Source organism: Prunus persica, chromosome G6 (assembly GCF_000346465.2).
Source record: "Prunus persica cultivar Lovell chromosome G6, Prunus_persica_NCBIv2, whole genome shotgun sequence".
NCBI classification, from domain to species: Eukaryota; Viridiplantae; Streptophyta; class Magnoliopsida; order Rosales; family Rosaceae; genus Prunus; species Prunus persica.
Window position 1 is genome coordinate 2,632,130 of NC_034014.1, and position 18,374 is coordinate 2,650,503.

The 18,374-nt window shown below is 36.8% G+C and overlaps 2 protein-coding genes and 1 pseudogene across 2 annotated transcripts; all 3 read left to right on the forward strand.

Annotated features, from left to right (window-relative positions):
- On the forward strand, positions 26 to 10,952 carry LOC18774225 (annotated as a pseudogene).
- On the forward strand, positions 2,502 to 5,278 carry LOC109949448 (THO complex subunit 3-like). The gene is made up of 5 exons (XM_020564994.1): positions 2,502 to 2,551; positions 2,730 to 2,793; positions 2,921 to 3,067; positions 4,993 to 5,109; positions 5,216 to 5,278. Exons 1-5 carry the CDS (start codon positions 2,502 to 2,504, stop codon positions 5,276 to 5,278), a joined length of 441 nt encoding a protein of 146 aa, XP_020420583.1.
- Positions 13,232 to 18,370, forward strand: LOC18772968 (uncharacterized WD repeat-containing protein C2A9.03). Its single transcript, XM_007207263.2, has 10 exons — positions 13,232 to 13,507; positions 14,727 to 14,877; positions 15,078 to 15,245; positions 15,365 to 15,451; positions 16,104 to 16,238; positions 16,314 to 16,424; positions 16,711 to 16,802; positions 16,884 to 16,989; positions 17,251 to 17,337; positions 17,436 to 18,370. Exons 2-10 carry the CDS (start codon positions 14,749 to 14,751, stop codon positions 17,847 to 17,849), a joined length of 1,329 nt encoding a protein of 442 aa, XP_007207325.1. The 5' UTR covers positions 13,232 to 13,507; positions 14,727 to 14,748; the 3' UTR covers positions 17,850 to 18,370.

The window sequence follows — 18,374 nt, forward strand, 5'->3', positions numbered from 1 at the left end:
ATATGAACCAATAATAAAAAAAAAAAGGTATAGCATTTATGACTCTCTAAATTAGGGAGTATAGTTGGAGTTGAAATTTTCCAGAGAGCTTCTAAAATAGCTTTCTTATATTTTTAGTTAAATTTTAGTTAAGAAATAGATAGCATCATTGCAGATGCTCTAAGTTACACAATTTATATGCTAATTTGATGAGTATCTAGTATTCAACTATAAAATAATGACTAGCTACCAACCTACCATGAGCACCACTCACATTAAAACATAAGGCATTCTAAGGCTTAAGAACACATCCATACAACTGTTTACTATAATTACTGCTAATTATCTATTGCTCATCCAGGGGGCATGCTGTATATCAAAAAATAAAGGTAAGATCAACTTTGTTTCCCCAAAGTTATGATTTTTCATTACTATACAATTTGCAAAGGATTAATTTTTTACAAAATTACTTTAAGAAGTTTTTGTTTTTATTTTTAATTTTACTAACAGTGGACTGATGGAGGGTTTGATATCGTATGGGTTGGGCTGAGGCCAAATTTGGGATCTTGACTTGGGCTCAGTCCAAAAAGAGAGAAGAATAAAAGATGGAAACTTTGGCGAGCATTTCAGTTATGGAGGGATTGATTCTCTTCCTGCTATTGATAACAGCGAAAAGAAAAACTTTCTCACTCTCTCGCTCTCTCAAAATTTGAACTGAAACAAAAAGAATGATAGAGATGGAGGAAACGACAGTACCCTTTAAGAATCTCACTAGCAGAGAGTACCCGGATCATAAGAAGAAGGTCCTCTCTTTCTATCTGTTACATTTTTTTAATCCAATTTCAACCTCCACAAAACCCTAATCCCTTGCTCTCCATTTTCAATATGCTAAATTTTTATGTGTCATTGTGAAAAGGTGCATTCTTTGGCTTGGAACTACATGGGCACGAAGCTCACATCATGCTCTGTAGATCAAACCGCTAGGGTTTGGCACATTGAGCCCCACGGACATGTAAGTTCAGCTGTTCCAATAAAATTCATTATTATTTCCCAACAAATTTATTATATTTCTATGTAATGAGGGAATATTTGTGTATATATGTTACAGGGTAAGGTTAAAGTTATTGAATTGAAGTGGCATACTGATAGTGTGGATCAGCGTGTTGGGACCCCAAGCTTGCTGATTTGATTGCCACTGCCTCTGGAGACGAGTGTTCGTCTATGGGATGCTCGTAGTAAGTCATTTCTCTTTCAAGTTTCAATTTTTTAGGTACAAAGAATGGAATTTGATGTTATATCCATCTGGGTACTTCAGGGGGAAAATGTGCGCAGCTAGCAGAACTTAGTGGCCAGAACACGCCTATAGACCTGATAGGACGCACATTGCCGTTGGTAATAGGGTAATGTTTACTTGTGCTCAACCTCTATTGTATGAGTTTGTGAATTTTCTGCTTGTGAATAAGTTCATTGAATTTACTGATTGTGAATAACTTAATTTTGTTGAATTATGAGTAGTGGGTGTCAATAGCTAATAGCTATGTTTTGCTGTTCCATATTCTGGTGTTGCTGTTCTTGTGCTGATTTTTGCCCCTCCTTACAATGTAGGATGATGAACTAACAATTCTGGATGTTCGGAAATTCAGGTCCATTCACAAGCGAAAGTTCAATTATGAGGTAATTATCGAAATGGATGATTCTTTTTAATTTCCCCCATGTATATTGCATGTTCTATATGAGTTTTAGGTTATTAATGTCTCATCAGCACAAGGCTTTTAGAAAAAACTTTGTTACTCAACCTTGAGAAGTCATTCAATTCTGTATGATATGCAAATGTGACCTTAGAAATTGACCTTAAGAACGATTGCTTGTAGAACACAAATCACAATATGTTAAGTTATCTCTCTTCTCTTCGCGCGCGCGTGCACACACACACACACACTCTGATGTTGGCGAGGTGTTATATTCACAAACCATTTTGTATACTTATGTTGGCCAGGTGTTATATCTGAAATGAATTGGTTTTTTCCACTTCAAATTACCAAAACATATTGGCACACCACTCTGATGCGTTGAAGCCGTAAAAGTTATGAAATTATCAAGAAATAGATTTTTTCAATGAACATGAGTTTTTTTTAAAAAGTTTGTACAAATGTCTATATCCCCATGATTATGTTTGCGAGTTTTTTTTTTTTTTTTTTACACATGTAACTTGCCCATTGATGGTTTTTCTGATCCTTACACAGAGTTGCTTCATCCTAATACAAGGGATAAATCCTGTTTATATTATCTGTCTCTGTACCTCAAATACTTTTGAGCAACCTTCTTCTTTTCCAGGTTAATGAAATTGCTCGGAGCACAAGAAGTGAAATTTTCTTCTTGACTACTGGAATGATGAGAACAAGTTGTCTGCATAATTTCTTTCTACGTAATGGAACTTGGAATGGGTATTTTATTGTATATTCTCCGGCTCCGGTACTGTTGAAGTACTAGCATACCCATCTCTTCGACCAGTTGACACTCTCATGGCTCATACAGCTGGGTGTTATTGCATTGCGATTGACCCACTTGGAAGGTATGCTACAAAGATGTATTATCTTTTCATTGATCCCATAACGAAAAAGGAACGTTTATTTGCTGTATCTATGTAGTTCTATTTATCTTTGTTCCAAAATTCTCTCTTGAAAATGTCACATGAAGACTACTTTTAGCGCTTCCATATACTCTTTTAAATGCTCTTTAGACGATGACAGGTATTTTGCTGTTGGAAGTGCCGATTCCTTGGTCACCCTGTGGGGTATCTCAGAGATGCTCTGTGTGAGAACATTTACAAAACTTGAGTGACTTCTACCCTGTATTTCCCTATTATTCAGATTCTTTTTTCTTTTTAAATTCTGCAGTTAGTGAATAACTATGGACATTGCACACATTTTTTTTACCTTAGGTTCTTGTGTATACTTTAATCATCAGCATCCCTATTCCTGGAATGATATCTGTTTGTACCTTTCTCAGATTGCCTGTGAGGACAATAAGCTTCAACAACACTGGAGAGTATCTTGCTTCTGCCAGCGAAGACTTATTTATTGAAATAGTAAGTAGTACCTTATGTGGCTCACTACACTTGGAATTTATCTCCTCAAGAAGTATATTCTCCCTTGTGGGAGGATGTCTGGTTACAAAGGCTGCAGCCTGTCAATATACCTGACCAATTTACTACTGTACACCAACTTTGTTTTGTAGGTTAGACGCCATTTAAAAATAGAAGAAGATATATATGTTCACTGAAGTTTTTATTTTTTGTTTACAAAGGATTTGTAGCTAATTCATTCATATGAATTCAATCCATCTTTCATCACCTAAGTAAAACTAGTAACAATATAACTGCTGCTGTATAAAACAGTCCAATATTCAAACTGGGAGGACAGTGCATCAAATCCCATGTAGGGCTGCCATGAAGAGTGTTGAGTGGAATCCTAAATCCAATATCCTTGAAAGTAAAGGGCGGCCATTTTATGATACTTTGATCCATACACATTTCACTAGGTGAGTCTTATATATCCACCTTCAAGTATATTTACTTTTCCTTCTATTAATTCATTACTTCTTCTTAATTTATAAGTAAAATCTGTTAAAGGCTCCAAAGGGGTGGAACCTTGGTCCGTAGAAAATATTCAAGTGATGACCGTCTTTTTCCCAACACAACAATTTTTTTTACATAAGGTCATCACTTATGAATTTTTTGGCTTTTTCTTTGAGTGCAATCAAAGTATGAATTAGAAATTGTGCGTTTAACCTGAAATCTATTTTTGTTATTTCTGTATGGTTCTTGTCGTCGTTTTTCTTGACATATGGCTTGATTGCTACCTTTGTGGCATGCAAGCAACTGCTCAACTACAATTGGGATGACATTTTACACAGAGACCACATTTGAAGAACTTCATGTGTTGATACATGTTTCAGGAATACAGGTCCCGAAGGCTAGAGACTGAGACAAAGACATTTTGAGACTACTACTTCTCTTGTTCGGTCCTGCCGGAAGTTCTTTCCACCAGGTTCTGCCATTGAGATATGGTCTGAGTTTAGGTAAGTACTTTGAGGCCTTTTTCCCTAGAGTTAGTTAGTTGGACTGGGAAACATAATTTCATTTCTGGGGTTTTTCACCTCCATCCACCTCTGCGATGTTTCACTGAGTTGATGTTTCACCATGTCAAGACAAGTAAAATACTGTTCCACATGCTCCAAGTCATATTTGTATGGATGGATTTATTCTTTTCAGCTTTTTTGTGTCTGACCTTTTCTTACTGTCAATACAAACAAAAAATTTATTGCGCTTTGGTTTAAATTGATAGACACACACGCGTGCACACCCATGTTTAAATAAAACCATAAGCTAGGTGATTATAGTTGAACTCTTAGTTGTTCCGCTCACTCTCTCATGAGTAATTGTATTTTCTTTTTGTTTAATGAAACAAACGTGCAGATCTTTATTGGAAATCCACGACATAATTCATCCTTTGAGGGATCTGGGTTTATTAGACTGTTTCTTCCCACGAACTTGGACAACCAAGAATTCTTTTCGCAGTAAGGAGCACATATCTCGCACTTTTTTCTTTATGGTTTTGGCACGCTTTATTTATTTTTTTATATTTCTTTTTGTGGCAAGTCACCTTGTATTCTTGGTATTGTAGCGATTGGATTAAAGAGTTGTTGCACCTATGGGACTCGATACCGAATTGCCAATTTTGGAACAGTCGATGGGCAGCTGTTATAGCTCATGCTATAAAAGATACTTAATTATGTTTGAGGTGAGTGAATGAGCCCTTCGAGAAAGCTTGAATTTGCTTAGAGTTAGGTTACATGCATGTTGCCTGATATTCAAGTCATGCCATAAAAGTACAACTACATCTTGTCTGATGCATGCTACACTACGGCAACTTAGCTTGTAACGGTAGCAAACGTATCAAGAAGTTGTACTGAAATATAATAAAACTTTCATGTTTTTATCTTGCATTTAAGGTTCCTGTGGCAAATGGAAGTGGATCATATCCCTTTTCTGTGGATGTTCCACGAAACACAAGGTTCTTGTTCTCCAATAAAACAGTTACCCAAGCGAAGGCCATTGCAAAGTCAAATGTAAGTTTAATATGCCGATGCCTGCATTTTTCAGTGTTAATGAACTGATGCCTGTATAAACTCTTCCTTGATAGTAGAATGAGATATTTTATACCTGGAACTGCAGGTCTATTTGCTAAAGCCTGGTAGCTCGGCACAGGAGCACTTTGAAAATTGGTCAACCTCTTAGAACAGTTTGTATACTTTAAAATACTCAATGTTAATATTATTTTATTTTCTTGTTATATTGTTTAAAAGCATGGCACTTGTTCTGAACATCTACTATCGATTCATTACTGGTTTTTGTTTTTGTAGATATTACCATCCTTCTAATGGTGGTCGTTGGACTTATGCATTAGAACGTTTTTTGCTCTATTTGGTAGTTTCATTCCAGAAGCGCCTACAGCATGAACAATTGTAAGAATCTGTTTGCATGATATGGCATCTGTTCTTTGTATGCTTGAGCCTATTTTATCCTCTTTCCACTAAATTACTCTTTACAAAAACATAGGTAAAAATATTCAGGCTGACCAATATCTAGGAACATTTAACAATATCATTGGATCCATGCCAATCCCAGCATCATCCTGGGGGTTACCAATTCTTTGGGAGCAATCAATTGGATCCATGTCGATCGCAACGTCATCTTGAGATTACCAATCCTCAAGGGGCGATCAATTGGGTCCATGCTGATTCCTATATCACTATGAGGGTTATCAATCCTTTGGGGACAATCAATTGGATCCATGCCGATCCCTACATTGCTCTGGGGGTTACCAATCCCCTGGGGGCAGTCAATTGGATCCATGTCAATTATAAAAATAGTGAATACCTATGTTTGGTGATGTATCGGACTAAAAAATAAATTTTTTAAATATTTTTAAATTTAAATTTAATTAGTGAAGAGTCACTCTCTTTTGCTCTCTCTCCCTCCCAATCTCACACCCACAACCCACTTTTTCTCCAATTTCTCCTTCTTTCTTCTATCTTTTCCCCTTCTTTTTTCTCCCTTTTCTTCTTTCAAGTTCACTTTTCTCTCCCACTCTCTTCCATTTCCTTTTTCCTCTTTTACTTCTTCCGTGCCATTTCCCTCATCCCTCTCTCTGTCTCTTTAGATATACTTGAGAAGGCATGAAAAGCAGAACAAGGTCACTGGAGCCCAACAAAAGCTTGGGACCAAAAACAGCCTGAGCTGCAAGATACAAAAGGAGCAAACAAAGTTGGAAAGGTGGTAGGGATACATCAACAAAATCATCTTAATTTTCTTCCTATCTCTCACCTTTCTCTTATTCTTTTCCCTTCGTTTCTCTAATTTTTTCCCTGCGTTTCTCTCTTTTTCTTTGGTTTGGATCTATTGAGAATTGAGTTTTTGTGTTTATGGTTCCATCTTCATATGAAAAAAATAAATTATTGTTTTAAGGGAGACCGCCACTATGTGGTTCCATTGGGTTTGAATTGATGGTGGTGGTTAGTCGAATTGGTGGTGGTTGATTTTCTCCCAGACGATGCTGGTTTCAACCTCGCTATTTTGTGAGCCATATTTCAGCATCGTTGTATTGGGCCAGCGAGTGAGGGTTTTTTGGTACTGTTGGGACTATATAGTCTCATTTTAGTTGCCCCCCATTGCTACCAAACATGGGTTTCATGTGTTATTTAACCTAATCCAATCTAGTGAGGCCTACCAAACACAGCCTTAGTTTGCTTCTAAATTCCAAAAATTTTATTTCCTCATGTTCCTTAGTTAACAAATGTATTTATTATATTACTTGATACCTCTTGAAATCTCACATGGAATGAATTCCCACAATAAATATTTTCTATCTCCACACTGAAGAACGAAGTGTGTTTGAAGAGAGAAAAGGGGGCATGTGTGGGAGCAAATTTTACTCCATAAGAAATAACCCACTACTCATGCATCCTAAACTTGGGGAAATGGAGAAAATTGAGGAATGTGGGAGTTAGAGCCCAAGACTCTACTGCCTATAAAAGGCCAATTAACACAATATCCCGAAGGGAGGAGAAAATCAGATACAATACTATTCTAAACTCTCATGCGATTATACTTCTACTGACTTGAGCGTCGGATTATTTTCATGCAGGTACCCCCCCTCCTCTCACTAGTGGCAGTCGAAATGGTGTTCGACTTCTCAACATGGAAATCATATTAATTGTTTGAGGGCTCGAAATATTCTGCTCCAACATCGTCCATTCCCGATGATTGATCGCCTAACCACTGCAAAGCTATTTCTGATTTGAGTGTCTGAGGTGAGTGAACGAATTTCCCCACCAAAAACCAACCCATTTTGCATGTTTTTCTTTATTCTAGAGAATGGCCAACCTCTTAGATACTCTTTGAAAAAATGGTCAACCTCTTAGATACTTTTTTTTCCTTCTTCTTATTGTTATATTGTTTAAAGCAGGCTGTTTGTTCTGAACATATATTATTGATTTTTTTATTGGTGTGTGTTTGTAGATATTACCATCCTTCTAAAGGTGGTTGTAGCACTGATGCATTCGTACATTTTCTGCTCTATTTGGTAGTGTTATTTGAGAAACGCCTAATGCAACAACTATAAGAATCTATTTGCATGATATGACATCTTTTCTTTTTACCCTCTCTTATTACAAAAAGACAAGTAAAAGTAGATAGGCTGACTAGTATCTAGGAAGTGGACTCCATGCGACATCTCCAATGCTCAGTACAATGTGATCTTATTATCGTCTCTTATTAGAAAAATGTAAGTAATAGTAGATAGGCTGACTAGTATCCAGGAAGTGGACTCCATGCGACATCTCTAATGCCCAGCACATTGTAATCTTTGTATCGTCTCTTGTTACAAAAACATAAGTGAAAGTAGTTAGGCTGACTAGTATCTAGGAAGTGGACTCCCATAAGGCATTTCCAATGCCCAACACATTTTTACCTTTGCGTATCCTTATAAATCTTTTTTCTCCATAAGTTTCTCCTCTAGAATTCTGGGCTCTCTACTATTGTTTTCCCTTAAATATTCCATGGCCAGTTAGACACATCACGTGGAATCCCTCACTGTATCCACAATTATGGCACTAGCTCCAAACATCTTCCCCACATGTCAGGCATGTCATTCCATAGAATTCTTGAGTGTCTAAGATACCCTACAGTTACATAGAATTTGCATGAGCAACCAGAACGAGAACCCATAGGATTCAAGTTTGCACATGAGTTTTGGATATTTTTAGTGTATTTTTTGGGTATATAATTAGTCATTTTTTGTGTTTGGAATATTTATTTTAACTAATTATGCATGCATAATCATTAACATAACTCATCCTTTTGTAAGACGCAAGTGATTCATGAGCTGCTAAGCAGCACAGCACTGGTAGCTTCTTATCGAGTGCCTCTTGGATGGTTTTTTCTCCGTGTATGGTCTGAAAACCATTGAGGTAAATCCTCTTTGTAAAATACTAAAAATGTATGAACTGAAATTTTTAATAAGGTACAAAGTAATGGTTTAGTGATTGATTTACGTTTCTTGATCTTTTGGCTGAGAAAGGCCAATCCTTCTCCAAATAGACCCCCTCGCTGCACATAAGTTCTAGGGCCCTCCAAGTAGGATATGTTGTGTTCAGCTCATCACTACGGCCAAGAGTTGAATCATGCACTGTGGGGGAAAGGATAACCTTTCTCCCCGTGCGACACCTATACAATCCCTCAACAAAAGTTGTGGCTGCCATGGCCCAACATTGAGCTAGTGTTTGGTTTTTTGTTTTAGTGAGAATTCAGTATTTAGGCTAAGAAAAATTGGAAAAGGGTAAGTAATTTACTTACACGTGTTACCTTGGTCTTGGATGGGACCCATTTTGGGCTTGAGGTTTATAATCTCCCTTGTCTGATTGGAGGTAAATCGTTTGTGGTTCAATAGATGACTATTAAACCCCTGTAATTCAAGTAAAGAAAGGAATGAGTACCTGAATCAAATTGTATATACAAAATCAAAGTTGTGGGCATGAGTTGGGTTTGCTTAAATAGATAAGTTAAACACAGATATGAAGTTTCAGTTTCACATTTCATCAAATCATTGAGTTAGAATGCGGGGTAATTTTGATCTCCGAATGTAGCCTAGATGCCTCAGATCACTGAGTTAGAATGCGAGGTAAGTATAATACCGGACAAAGTCACAGATATTCAACAAAATTGCTTTAAAGAATAATATTTGGATTATACATAGAACAAGACTGCCTACTGATCTGTGACTCTGTCCGGTATTATACTTACCCCGCATTCGAACTCAGTGATCTAAGGCATCTAGGCTACATTCGGATATCAAAATTACCCCACATTCTAACTCAATGATTTGATGAAATGTGAAACTGAAACTTCATATCTGTGTTTAACTTATCTGTTTAAGCAGTTTCAACTCATGCCCACAACTTTGATTTTGTATACACAATTTGATTCAGGTACTCATTCCTTTCTTTATTTGAATTACAAGGGTTTAATCGTCATCTATTGAACCACAAACGATTTGCCTCAAATCAGACAAGGGAGATTATAAACCTCAAGCCCAAAATGGGTCCTATCCAGGACCAAGGTAACACGTGTAAGTAAATTACTTACCCTTTTCCAATTTTTCTTAGCCTAAATACTGAATTCTCACTAAAACCAAACACTAGCTCAATGTTAGGCCATGGCAGCTACAACTTTTGTTGAGGGATTGTATAGGTGTGCACGGGGAGAAAGATTATCTTTTCCCCACAGAGCGTGATTCAACTCTTGGCCGTGGTGATGAGCCGAACACACCATATCCTACTTGGAGGGCCCTAGAACTAATGTGCAGCGAATTGGTCTATTTGGATAAGGATTGGCCTTTCTCGGCCAAAAGATCAAGAAACGTAAGTCAATCACTAAACCATTACTTTGTACCTTATGAAAAGTGTCAATTCATACATTTTCAGTATTTTGCAAAGAAGATTTACCTCAATGGTTTTCAGACCATACACGGAGAAAAAGCCATCCAAGAGGCACTCAATAAGAAGCTACCAGTGCTATGCTGCGTAGCAGCCCATGAATCACTTGCGTCTTACAAAAGTGTGAGTTATGTTAATGATTATTTATACATAATAAGTTAAAATAAATATTCCAAACACAAAAAATGACTAATTATATACCCAAAAAGTACACCAAAACTCATGTGCAAACTTGAATCCTATGGGTTCTCGTTGCTCATGCAAATTCTATTTAACTGTAGGGTATCTTGGACACTCAAGAATTCTATGGAAGGACATGTGGGGAAGATGTTTGGAGCTAGTGCCATAATTGTGGATACAGTGAGGGATTCCACGTGATGTGTCTAACTGGCCATGTAATATTTAAGGGAAAACAATACTAGATAGCCCAGAATTCTGGAGAAAAAAGATTTGTAAGGATACGCAAGGGTAAAAATGTGTTAGGCATTGGAAATGCCTTATGGGAGCCCACTTTCTAGATACTAGTCAGCTTATTTACTTTTACTTATGTTTTTGTAATAAGATACGATACAAAGATCATAATGTGCTGGGCATGGAGTGCACTTCTTAGATACTAGTCAGCCTATCTACTATTACTTATGTTTTTGTAATAAGAGACGATACTAAAATCACAATGTGCTGCACATGGAGCCCACTTCCTAGATACTAGTCAGCCTATCTACTTTTACTTGTCTTTTTGAAATAAGAGAGGATAAAAAGAAAAGATGTCATATCATGCAAATAGATTCTTACAGTTTTTGGAATAACACTACCAAATAGAGTACGAATGCATCAGTGCTACAACCACCATAGGATGGTAATGTCTACAAACACCAAACGACATGCTTTAAACAATAAGAAGAAGAAAAAAAAAAAAAGGGAGACTTTGGAAAAACCCAAAGGAGAGAGATTTTTTAAAAGAAGCTAAAATGGACAAAATTGCCTTTATTTATTTTTGAATTTCCTAAGGAATCCTTTACATTTGCATGTTTTTGATTTGAAAGTTGAGAGGTTTTTATGTCTTTTTTGAAAAAACTTTGGCTTTTTTCAAAAGTAAAAGTTTTTTTGTGATTAAAACATAAATTTACTAAAAAAAAAAGTATCTAAGAGGTTGACCATTTTTTCAAAGAGTATCTAAGAGGTTGGCCATTCTCTAGAATAAATATGGGTTGGTTTTTTGGTGGTCATGGAAAACTAGTTCACTCACCTCAGACATATGCAAATATTGCTGCAAATGTCCATTTCCAACTTCAACACTTGGGGGCTTCCTCCATTAACTTATCTTTGTTCCTCCTTTTCATCTTCTGGATGAAAATTGCATGTATATTTTGTCAGAATACAACTTCCGTTCCGTACACACAAAAAAGACACATGCCGACAAGTGTGTACGCACGTCCACATTCGTGGTTGCGTATGAATTTGATTAAATATTATTTGATCCACTGGATCTAGCTCCTCATAACAATATCTCCCTTAACTACTACATCTTCCCAGGAGGAGGAGGAGATAACAACATTTTAAAATTAAAAAAAATTACCTGAATCAGAATGGACTTTAGTGTCCGGCAAGATGATCCAAAGCCAACTGAAAATGAAGGTCCAGATGTCCATTTGCAAATTCAACTTCTTCAACACTTGGGATATGCCACTTGGAAGCCACCAGTGGTTTAACATCTGAATCAACCTTTGGTGTTGATCCATTCCTCTAATGCAGCAGAATTTGGGTGATGCAAATTGCACCTAAAATAAATAATTTTATTTCTTCTTCTTTGGCAGACACATTTCAAACGTATTGATTCACAATTATGTAGCCAGCTAGCAAGGACTTGTATCGATCAATAGAATAATAAATAACCATTCAGAAAATCCAATAATTGGCATGACTGATAACTCATCAACGTCATCATCCAATGAAGACATCTGTGAACACAACTGAATCAGTAAAACTGTACATGCACAACCTACAGACATGTTATCAATATTGGATGAGATTCAAATCAAACTGACCAAATGACCATCGCAGCCATTGCACAATAGGCAAAGGTTTAAACTTTAGCAATAGAAATTGAAATTGGTTGAAAAAAAATCATGATCTTGAAGCAGATTGCATCCTGTCTCTGCGACAAATGAAGCTATCATCATCAATTTAGCCAAAAAGTTTGTGTCCTTCCCCCACATCTTGTAGATTTCATTGTGCTTGCCATGATTAATAGTCTCTGCTTCAAATTCATGGACCATGCCATCTATTTCAATTCCATTGCATCTTTCTCAAGCAAGGCTATCGATCACTTGGGTAACAATCAATTCTCTTCTCACAATATACGATCATGTGATTAGCACGTGAGAGAGGTGTTGTACTAGATCCCACTTTTTGGGGAGACAATATCTTACAACATTGTTGGTCAATTTCAATTGGAAATTAAAATAAATAAACACAACACCCAAATACATACAATACGAACAACAACAACAAAAGAGGGGGGAAAAAAAAACAAACAGTTCCAAGAGTTACACTAATCTTAGCTCCAATTTTATCAGCATATGCACGGATCCATTTCCCTTGGTCTAAAGCTCCCAAATGAGCACAGGCAGATAATGAGCTCACAAGGGTTGGCTCATTTGGAGAAACTTCGGAAACCCCCTATCTAATATAATTGTAATATTGTATAAATATGTGGTTAATATGTTATACTGTTTTCTTTTATAGTTCATTTGTCATGTTGAGACGTTTATCTATGAAAACATTATAAATCCTAAAGAATTGACAATTTATTTGGTATTGGCTTGCACTTATAATGTTCTTACTCAAATATGAGTGTCAATTCCATTGCATCTTTCTCAACCAAGGGCAAGGCTATCAATCTCTAATTTTTAGTTGGCCTTCACTCTTCCAACATCTCTTTTAGCGATATGACGTGAGAGAGGTCTTGTATTTTGGTCAATTTGAATCGGAAAGCGAAGGAAATGGGGCATAAAAGCAATTGGGCTGGACCCTAACTTTTGGAATTTGACTGACTATTGGGGTTTGTATTTTGGGTGCAGCCGAAGTCCAAAAATAGAAAGCCAACATCTGTAGAAATATGTAACCGACTTTAAAATTGACACAAATCTGAAAATTAAAACAAATACATACAAATACGAACAACAACAGAAGAAAAAAGAGGAAGAAAAAAAACAAGCACGTCCTTTTCGCAAGGTTCCCTTCAACCTTTCTTTCTCATTCGCACGACAATCCGAAAACCAGTGGATAGAGATAAAATTCGCACACACTTTTTCTTCCCCCCCCCCCTCCTACCTCCATCTCTATCTATCTTCTCTCTTCTCCTCCGATCTGAATTTCTTGGTTAGGGTTGGGATTCAATTTCTCAATTTGGGGATTTCCAGATCCGAACAGCAGCTCCTTCCAAACTTCTCAATTCCCGAAAATACGAGAGGTGAATTTTTCATTTTTATTATTGTTGTGTTCTTCTCTTTGCGTGAGTATCAATCTTCTTGTTATATATATATATATTTTTTTTTTTTTTGATTGGTTTATTTTTTGTGTTCAATTCTTGGGTTTGTCTGTTTTGTCCTTGTTAACCCCCAAATTTCTTTTTCTTTTTTTGGCATTTTGGTAAGCTTGTTGATCGTCGTGTGGTGCGACAGTTTTCAGAATTCGTGCTTTTTGTTTTTTGTTCTTTTGATTTTTAATTTTTCGATTTTATGTGTCTTTTTAATTGATTTCTGAGTGCAACTACAATTTGGGATTCTTAACCTTTTCTACTTTCTAATTAGGGTTTTGGTAAAGAAATCTTTTTATTTGCCTAATGCATGTGTTAATTAACAACACATCTACAATCAATTTGCTCCAACCTGGGAGAATCATGAATTTTCATTTGCTTGTTTTATGTGCAATGGTGAGTATTTAAACTAGATTTTTTAGCTCAAGGGGAAGGAAGAAAATGGGAAGATAAAAATTAAAATTAAAATTAAGGAGCCGAGGGTTCTGTCAAGTTGATGCCTTCAAACTTATGTTTTACTAATTGATGCCTTGAAAATTAAGAGTTTCGATTTTTGGTACTAAGAAATAATTTTGCAATGCTGGTTATATTCCCCAACGAGCTACCTTTAGATGGTGTTATCAAGTGTTTTACTCCCTTCAAAGATCAAGGATGAGATTCGTGTTTGGGTGCTTGATTGTTACTTTTGACATTGAATTTTATATCAGCCTTTACAGACTCCTTTTTCTTGTATTGGACAGAACTTGTATTGCTATAGCCCATATCGGTCGGCGAGTTTTGTGCAGTTTGAGACACTGAGTGCCACATATTTATGATATCCAATTAAATTGAACATTAACTCAGGGACTCGTATATTGTAGTCAAGCTCGCATGCCCTGTGATATGTATAGATAAATTACATTAAGTACTCCTTGAACGACTTGTGTACTGCAGCCACTCCCATGTGTATTACTCCATTAGGCATGTTTCTGTTATTTAGTGGCGATCATTTTCTTGATTATCTTATTCCTAGTTTTTAGCAATGGCACAATAACATGAGTAATTAATTTGTTAACTTACTGGTTCAAACTTTTCACTTTTGTGTTTGCAAGGTTGATTTATTTTGCTTCTTTTCTGATTCTTAAGTAACTGGCTCGAATTCTATTGGTGCTAGTTGTGGCATTGTTAGGAAAAATATGTCCCATTACGCTGGGTACGTGGAAGATGAATATGAAATGGAAGATGTAGATGATGATATGGATGACGAGTTTCGTGGTAGAGAAATGGGCGGCTCAGATTCTGATGTTGATGAATATGACTACTTGGTTTGTGACATACCTATTGCTTTATGAGATATATGACATATTCACAGCTTCAGTAGATATTGTTATTTATAATATTACTCCCCTTTATGATATGGGTCTGTGTTCACATTATTAGAATTTTTTATGGGTGTCGTATGTTTCAAGTTTCTCTGTGGTTAGTTTTGTTAATAAATATGAATAATTCTATGGACCTCGTGCAGAATAGCAAAGCAGCTGATACAACTGCTGCTCAAGCAAGAAAAGGAAAAGACATCCAAGGTATTCCTTGGGATAGACTTAGCATTACTAGAGAAAAATACCGGCAAACTAGGTTAGAACAATACAAGAATTATGAAAACATTCCTAATTCTGGAGAAGGGTCAGGGAAGGTAAAGATTACTGTTTCCATTTTCTTTTAGACGTTATCAAATTGATTCAGTGATGTGGAATTGTCAGTTTTAACTACTAAGAGCAACTTGATCATGATTCTGTTCTCTTTGGCAAACAGGATGGCAAAGATACAAAGAAAGGATCTTTATATTATGAGTTCAGAAGAAATGCTAGATCAGTGAAATCAACCATTCTTCATTTCCAGGTGTGCTAAGGGCAAGTCTGCCTTCCTGTCTATTTTTTGCATATTGTGAATCTTTCGATGAAATTTTGTCACACTACAACAACAGCTATATTCTACCTCGTTGATTACTTACTAGGTTAATTACCTCGTATAAATTAGTTTTTGTTACTCTTTCCACTCAAAGATGGATTGTGCAACACTTGTTATCTACAGAGATGGAAAATTCAGGGGCAATAGTGTGATAATAATTACAATCCAACACTGAATTAAACAAGCTCACAGAACAACAGATTATTGAAATAGCTAGTTCTTGCACTGATAGAAAGAGTTTATGGGAGATGCACCTAATATTCTTACCTATGCTGGTTGTTTGGCAAGCATTTCACCTGATTAGCCATCCCATTTAAAATGCATTATGAACGGTTTCAAAAGTTGCAAGAGAAAACACCAAAGTCCTCGAGTCATAAGCCAAAATTCTTGAAATTAAATAATTAGCCAATTATCAAAATTCTTTAAATCTACCTACACACAAGCAAGCAACCCGGGGCTTGCCTTGTTACTCTTGACGGCGTTTTGGTATTATTAGCACAGCCCGACTTTGGCACACTTTTCCATATTGTAGCCCCCTGATGTGGGTTGTTTGACTGATGTTCCTTATATGTTGGTGATGCAGTTGCGTAACTTGGTCTGGGCTACTTCCAAGCATGATGTGTACCTTATGTCACATTTTTCTGTCATTCATTGGTCTTCATTACGTTGCACAAAGTCTGAGGTTCTCAATGTTTCAGGGCATGTGGCACCATCAGAGGTGAGTGTTTTTTAGATACTTTGTTCAACATATCAAGTTTTTATTTGAACTGATCCTTTTATTCTTCCCATATAGAAACATCCTGGAAGTCTCTTGGAGGGATTTTCGCAGACTCAAGTTAGTACTCTTGCAGTAAAAGATAAGTTGCTAGTTGCTGGAGGATTCCAGGGGGAACTTATTTGCAAGGTGAGTTACAAATAATTTAAGTCAATTAAAAAGGGATGGAGCAGATATTTGAGAATGATTGGGCATTTATTCAGCAGCAGCGCATCTCTTGTGCACTTGGTGTCTAAACACATTGTATCTTCTCTTTCCTTTAGCTCCATGGGTGCTACTGCATATCCGATGGATCTGCTGAAAGGGGTTTAGCTCCATGTGATCCCTTTTAGTTCCATTATTTTTTTGTTTTTGTTTTGAAGAACTAATGAACAGCTAAGCTGACAAATTTATGTTATCTTTGATTGGTCTGCAGCATCTGGATCGGCCTGGAGTTAGCTTTTGTTCAAGGACAACGTATGATGATAATGCCATCACAAATGCTGTTGAGATTTATGACAGTCCCAGGTACTTGCTCTTTTTATTAAGATTGGAACTTCTGATTTCCAAACATGAACTCAACTGATCTAGTGTCCTTGAATTTCACAGTGGGGCAGTTCACTTTACAGCCTCAAATAATGATTGTGGAGTGAGAGACTTTGACATGGAGAAATTTCAGCTCACTAAGCATTTCCGTTTTCCTTGGCCAGTGAATGTGAGTCTCCTGCTGGACTGTTAATTTCTAATTATATCTGGCTGGAATTTCTTTCATGGAGGGTTGTGCTTTTGTTCCTGCAAATGATATATGATATTCTTTAGGCAGCTGTTTTTTAAGTGTGAATTTGGAAATTACCTTATTTCGTTCAATGATGATTTTATGTTGCGTAACATTTCACTTGTGGAGATCCAATCACTTAAAACCCTTCCTACACTCAACTTTACTAAACTGCCGTGCACTTCTATGCTTTGTTTGCAGCATACTTCTCTGAGTCCCGATGGTAAACTTCTTGTAATCGTTGGAGACAATCCGGATGGAATGTTAGTAAACTCTCAAACTGGAAAGGTATTTATCTTAGAATTTGTTGACCTACTTTGTCTTGGTGTTTATCCACCTGGGGCCTGGAAAAGGGAGTAGTGCTAATTTGGATGAGATTATTGCAGACAGTAATGCCTTTATCTGGGCACTTGGATTTCTCGTTTGCGTCAGCATGGCATCCTGATGGTATCACCTTTGCTACTGGGAACCAAGACAAAACCTGTCGGATTTGGGATGTTCGAAACCTATCCAAGTCAGTTGCTGTTTTGAAGGGCAACCTTGGTGCTATTCGGTCAATCCGATATACTTCTGATGGCCGGTATATGATGATGGCAGAGCCAGCAGACTTTGTTCATGTCTATGATGTGAAAAGTGGGTACGAGAAGGAACAGGAAATTGATTTCTTTGGCGAGATATCTGGCATATCATTCAGTCCAGACACAGAGTCACTTTTTATCGGAGTATGGGATCGTACGTATGGTAGTCTTCTAGAGTATGGCCGATACCGGAATTACTCTTACCTCGATTCTCTTATTTGAGTTGAATATTCAACCTGCGAATAAGTGTGTTGGTGTTGCTGATTCCTCGGTGCGATTGCAGAGCTTAGTGTAAAACATATTTCATGCAGTTGAGGAGGGTGTAGGTGTAAATGTAGTATTTTGTGCAATTGTTGCTCTGTTTTGGTGTTCCGTCTTTTTTCCCCCTTAAATGTGTGTAATAGGGAGGAATGTACAGAAGGCTAAGGCAATGATGGTCCAAACAAATAGGAAAGAAGACCAGGGTGTCTTAAGGTGAAACAAGTTGGCTGTTTACCTTTTAGAAATTTTATCTCAATGTGGGACTTATTATGTGAGAACCTATCAATCATCTGGTTGAGTTTGATATTCCTGTCTAATTTGGAAATTGAAAGTTACTGTCTGTTCTGTAGCTTCTGTTGTGGGTCTTGACTTTTGCTCTGAAGTGTCGATGTTGAGAGCAGGGTTTATCCATTATTGAAGAAAATCCTTTAATAGTACTACAAATAAAATTATCCTGCAACTTTTGTTGTATTAGTTAATGATAAT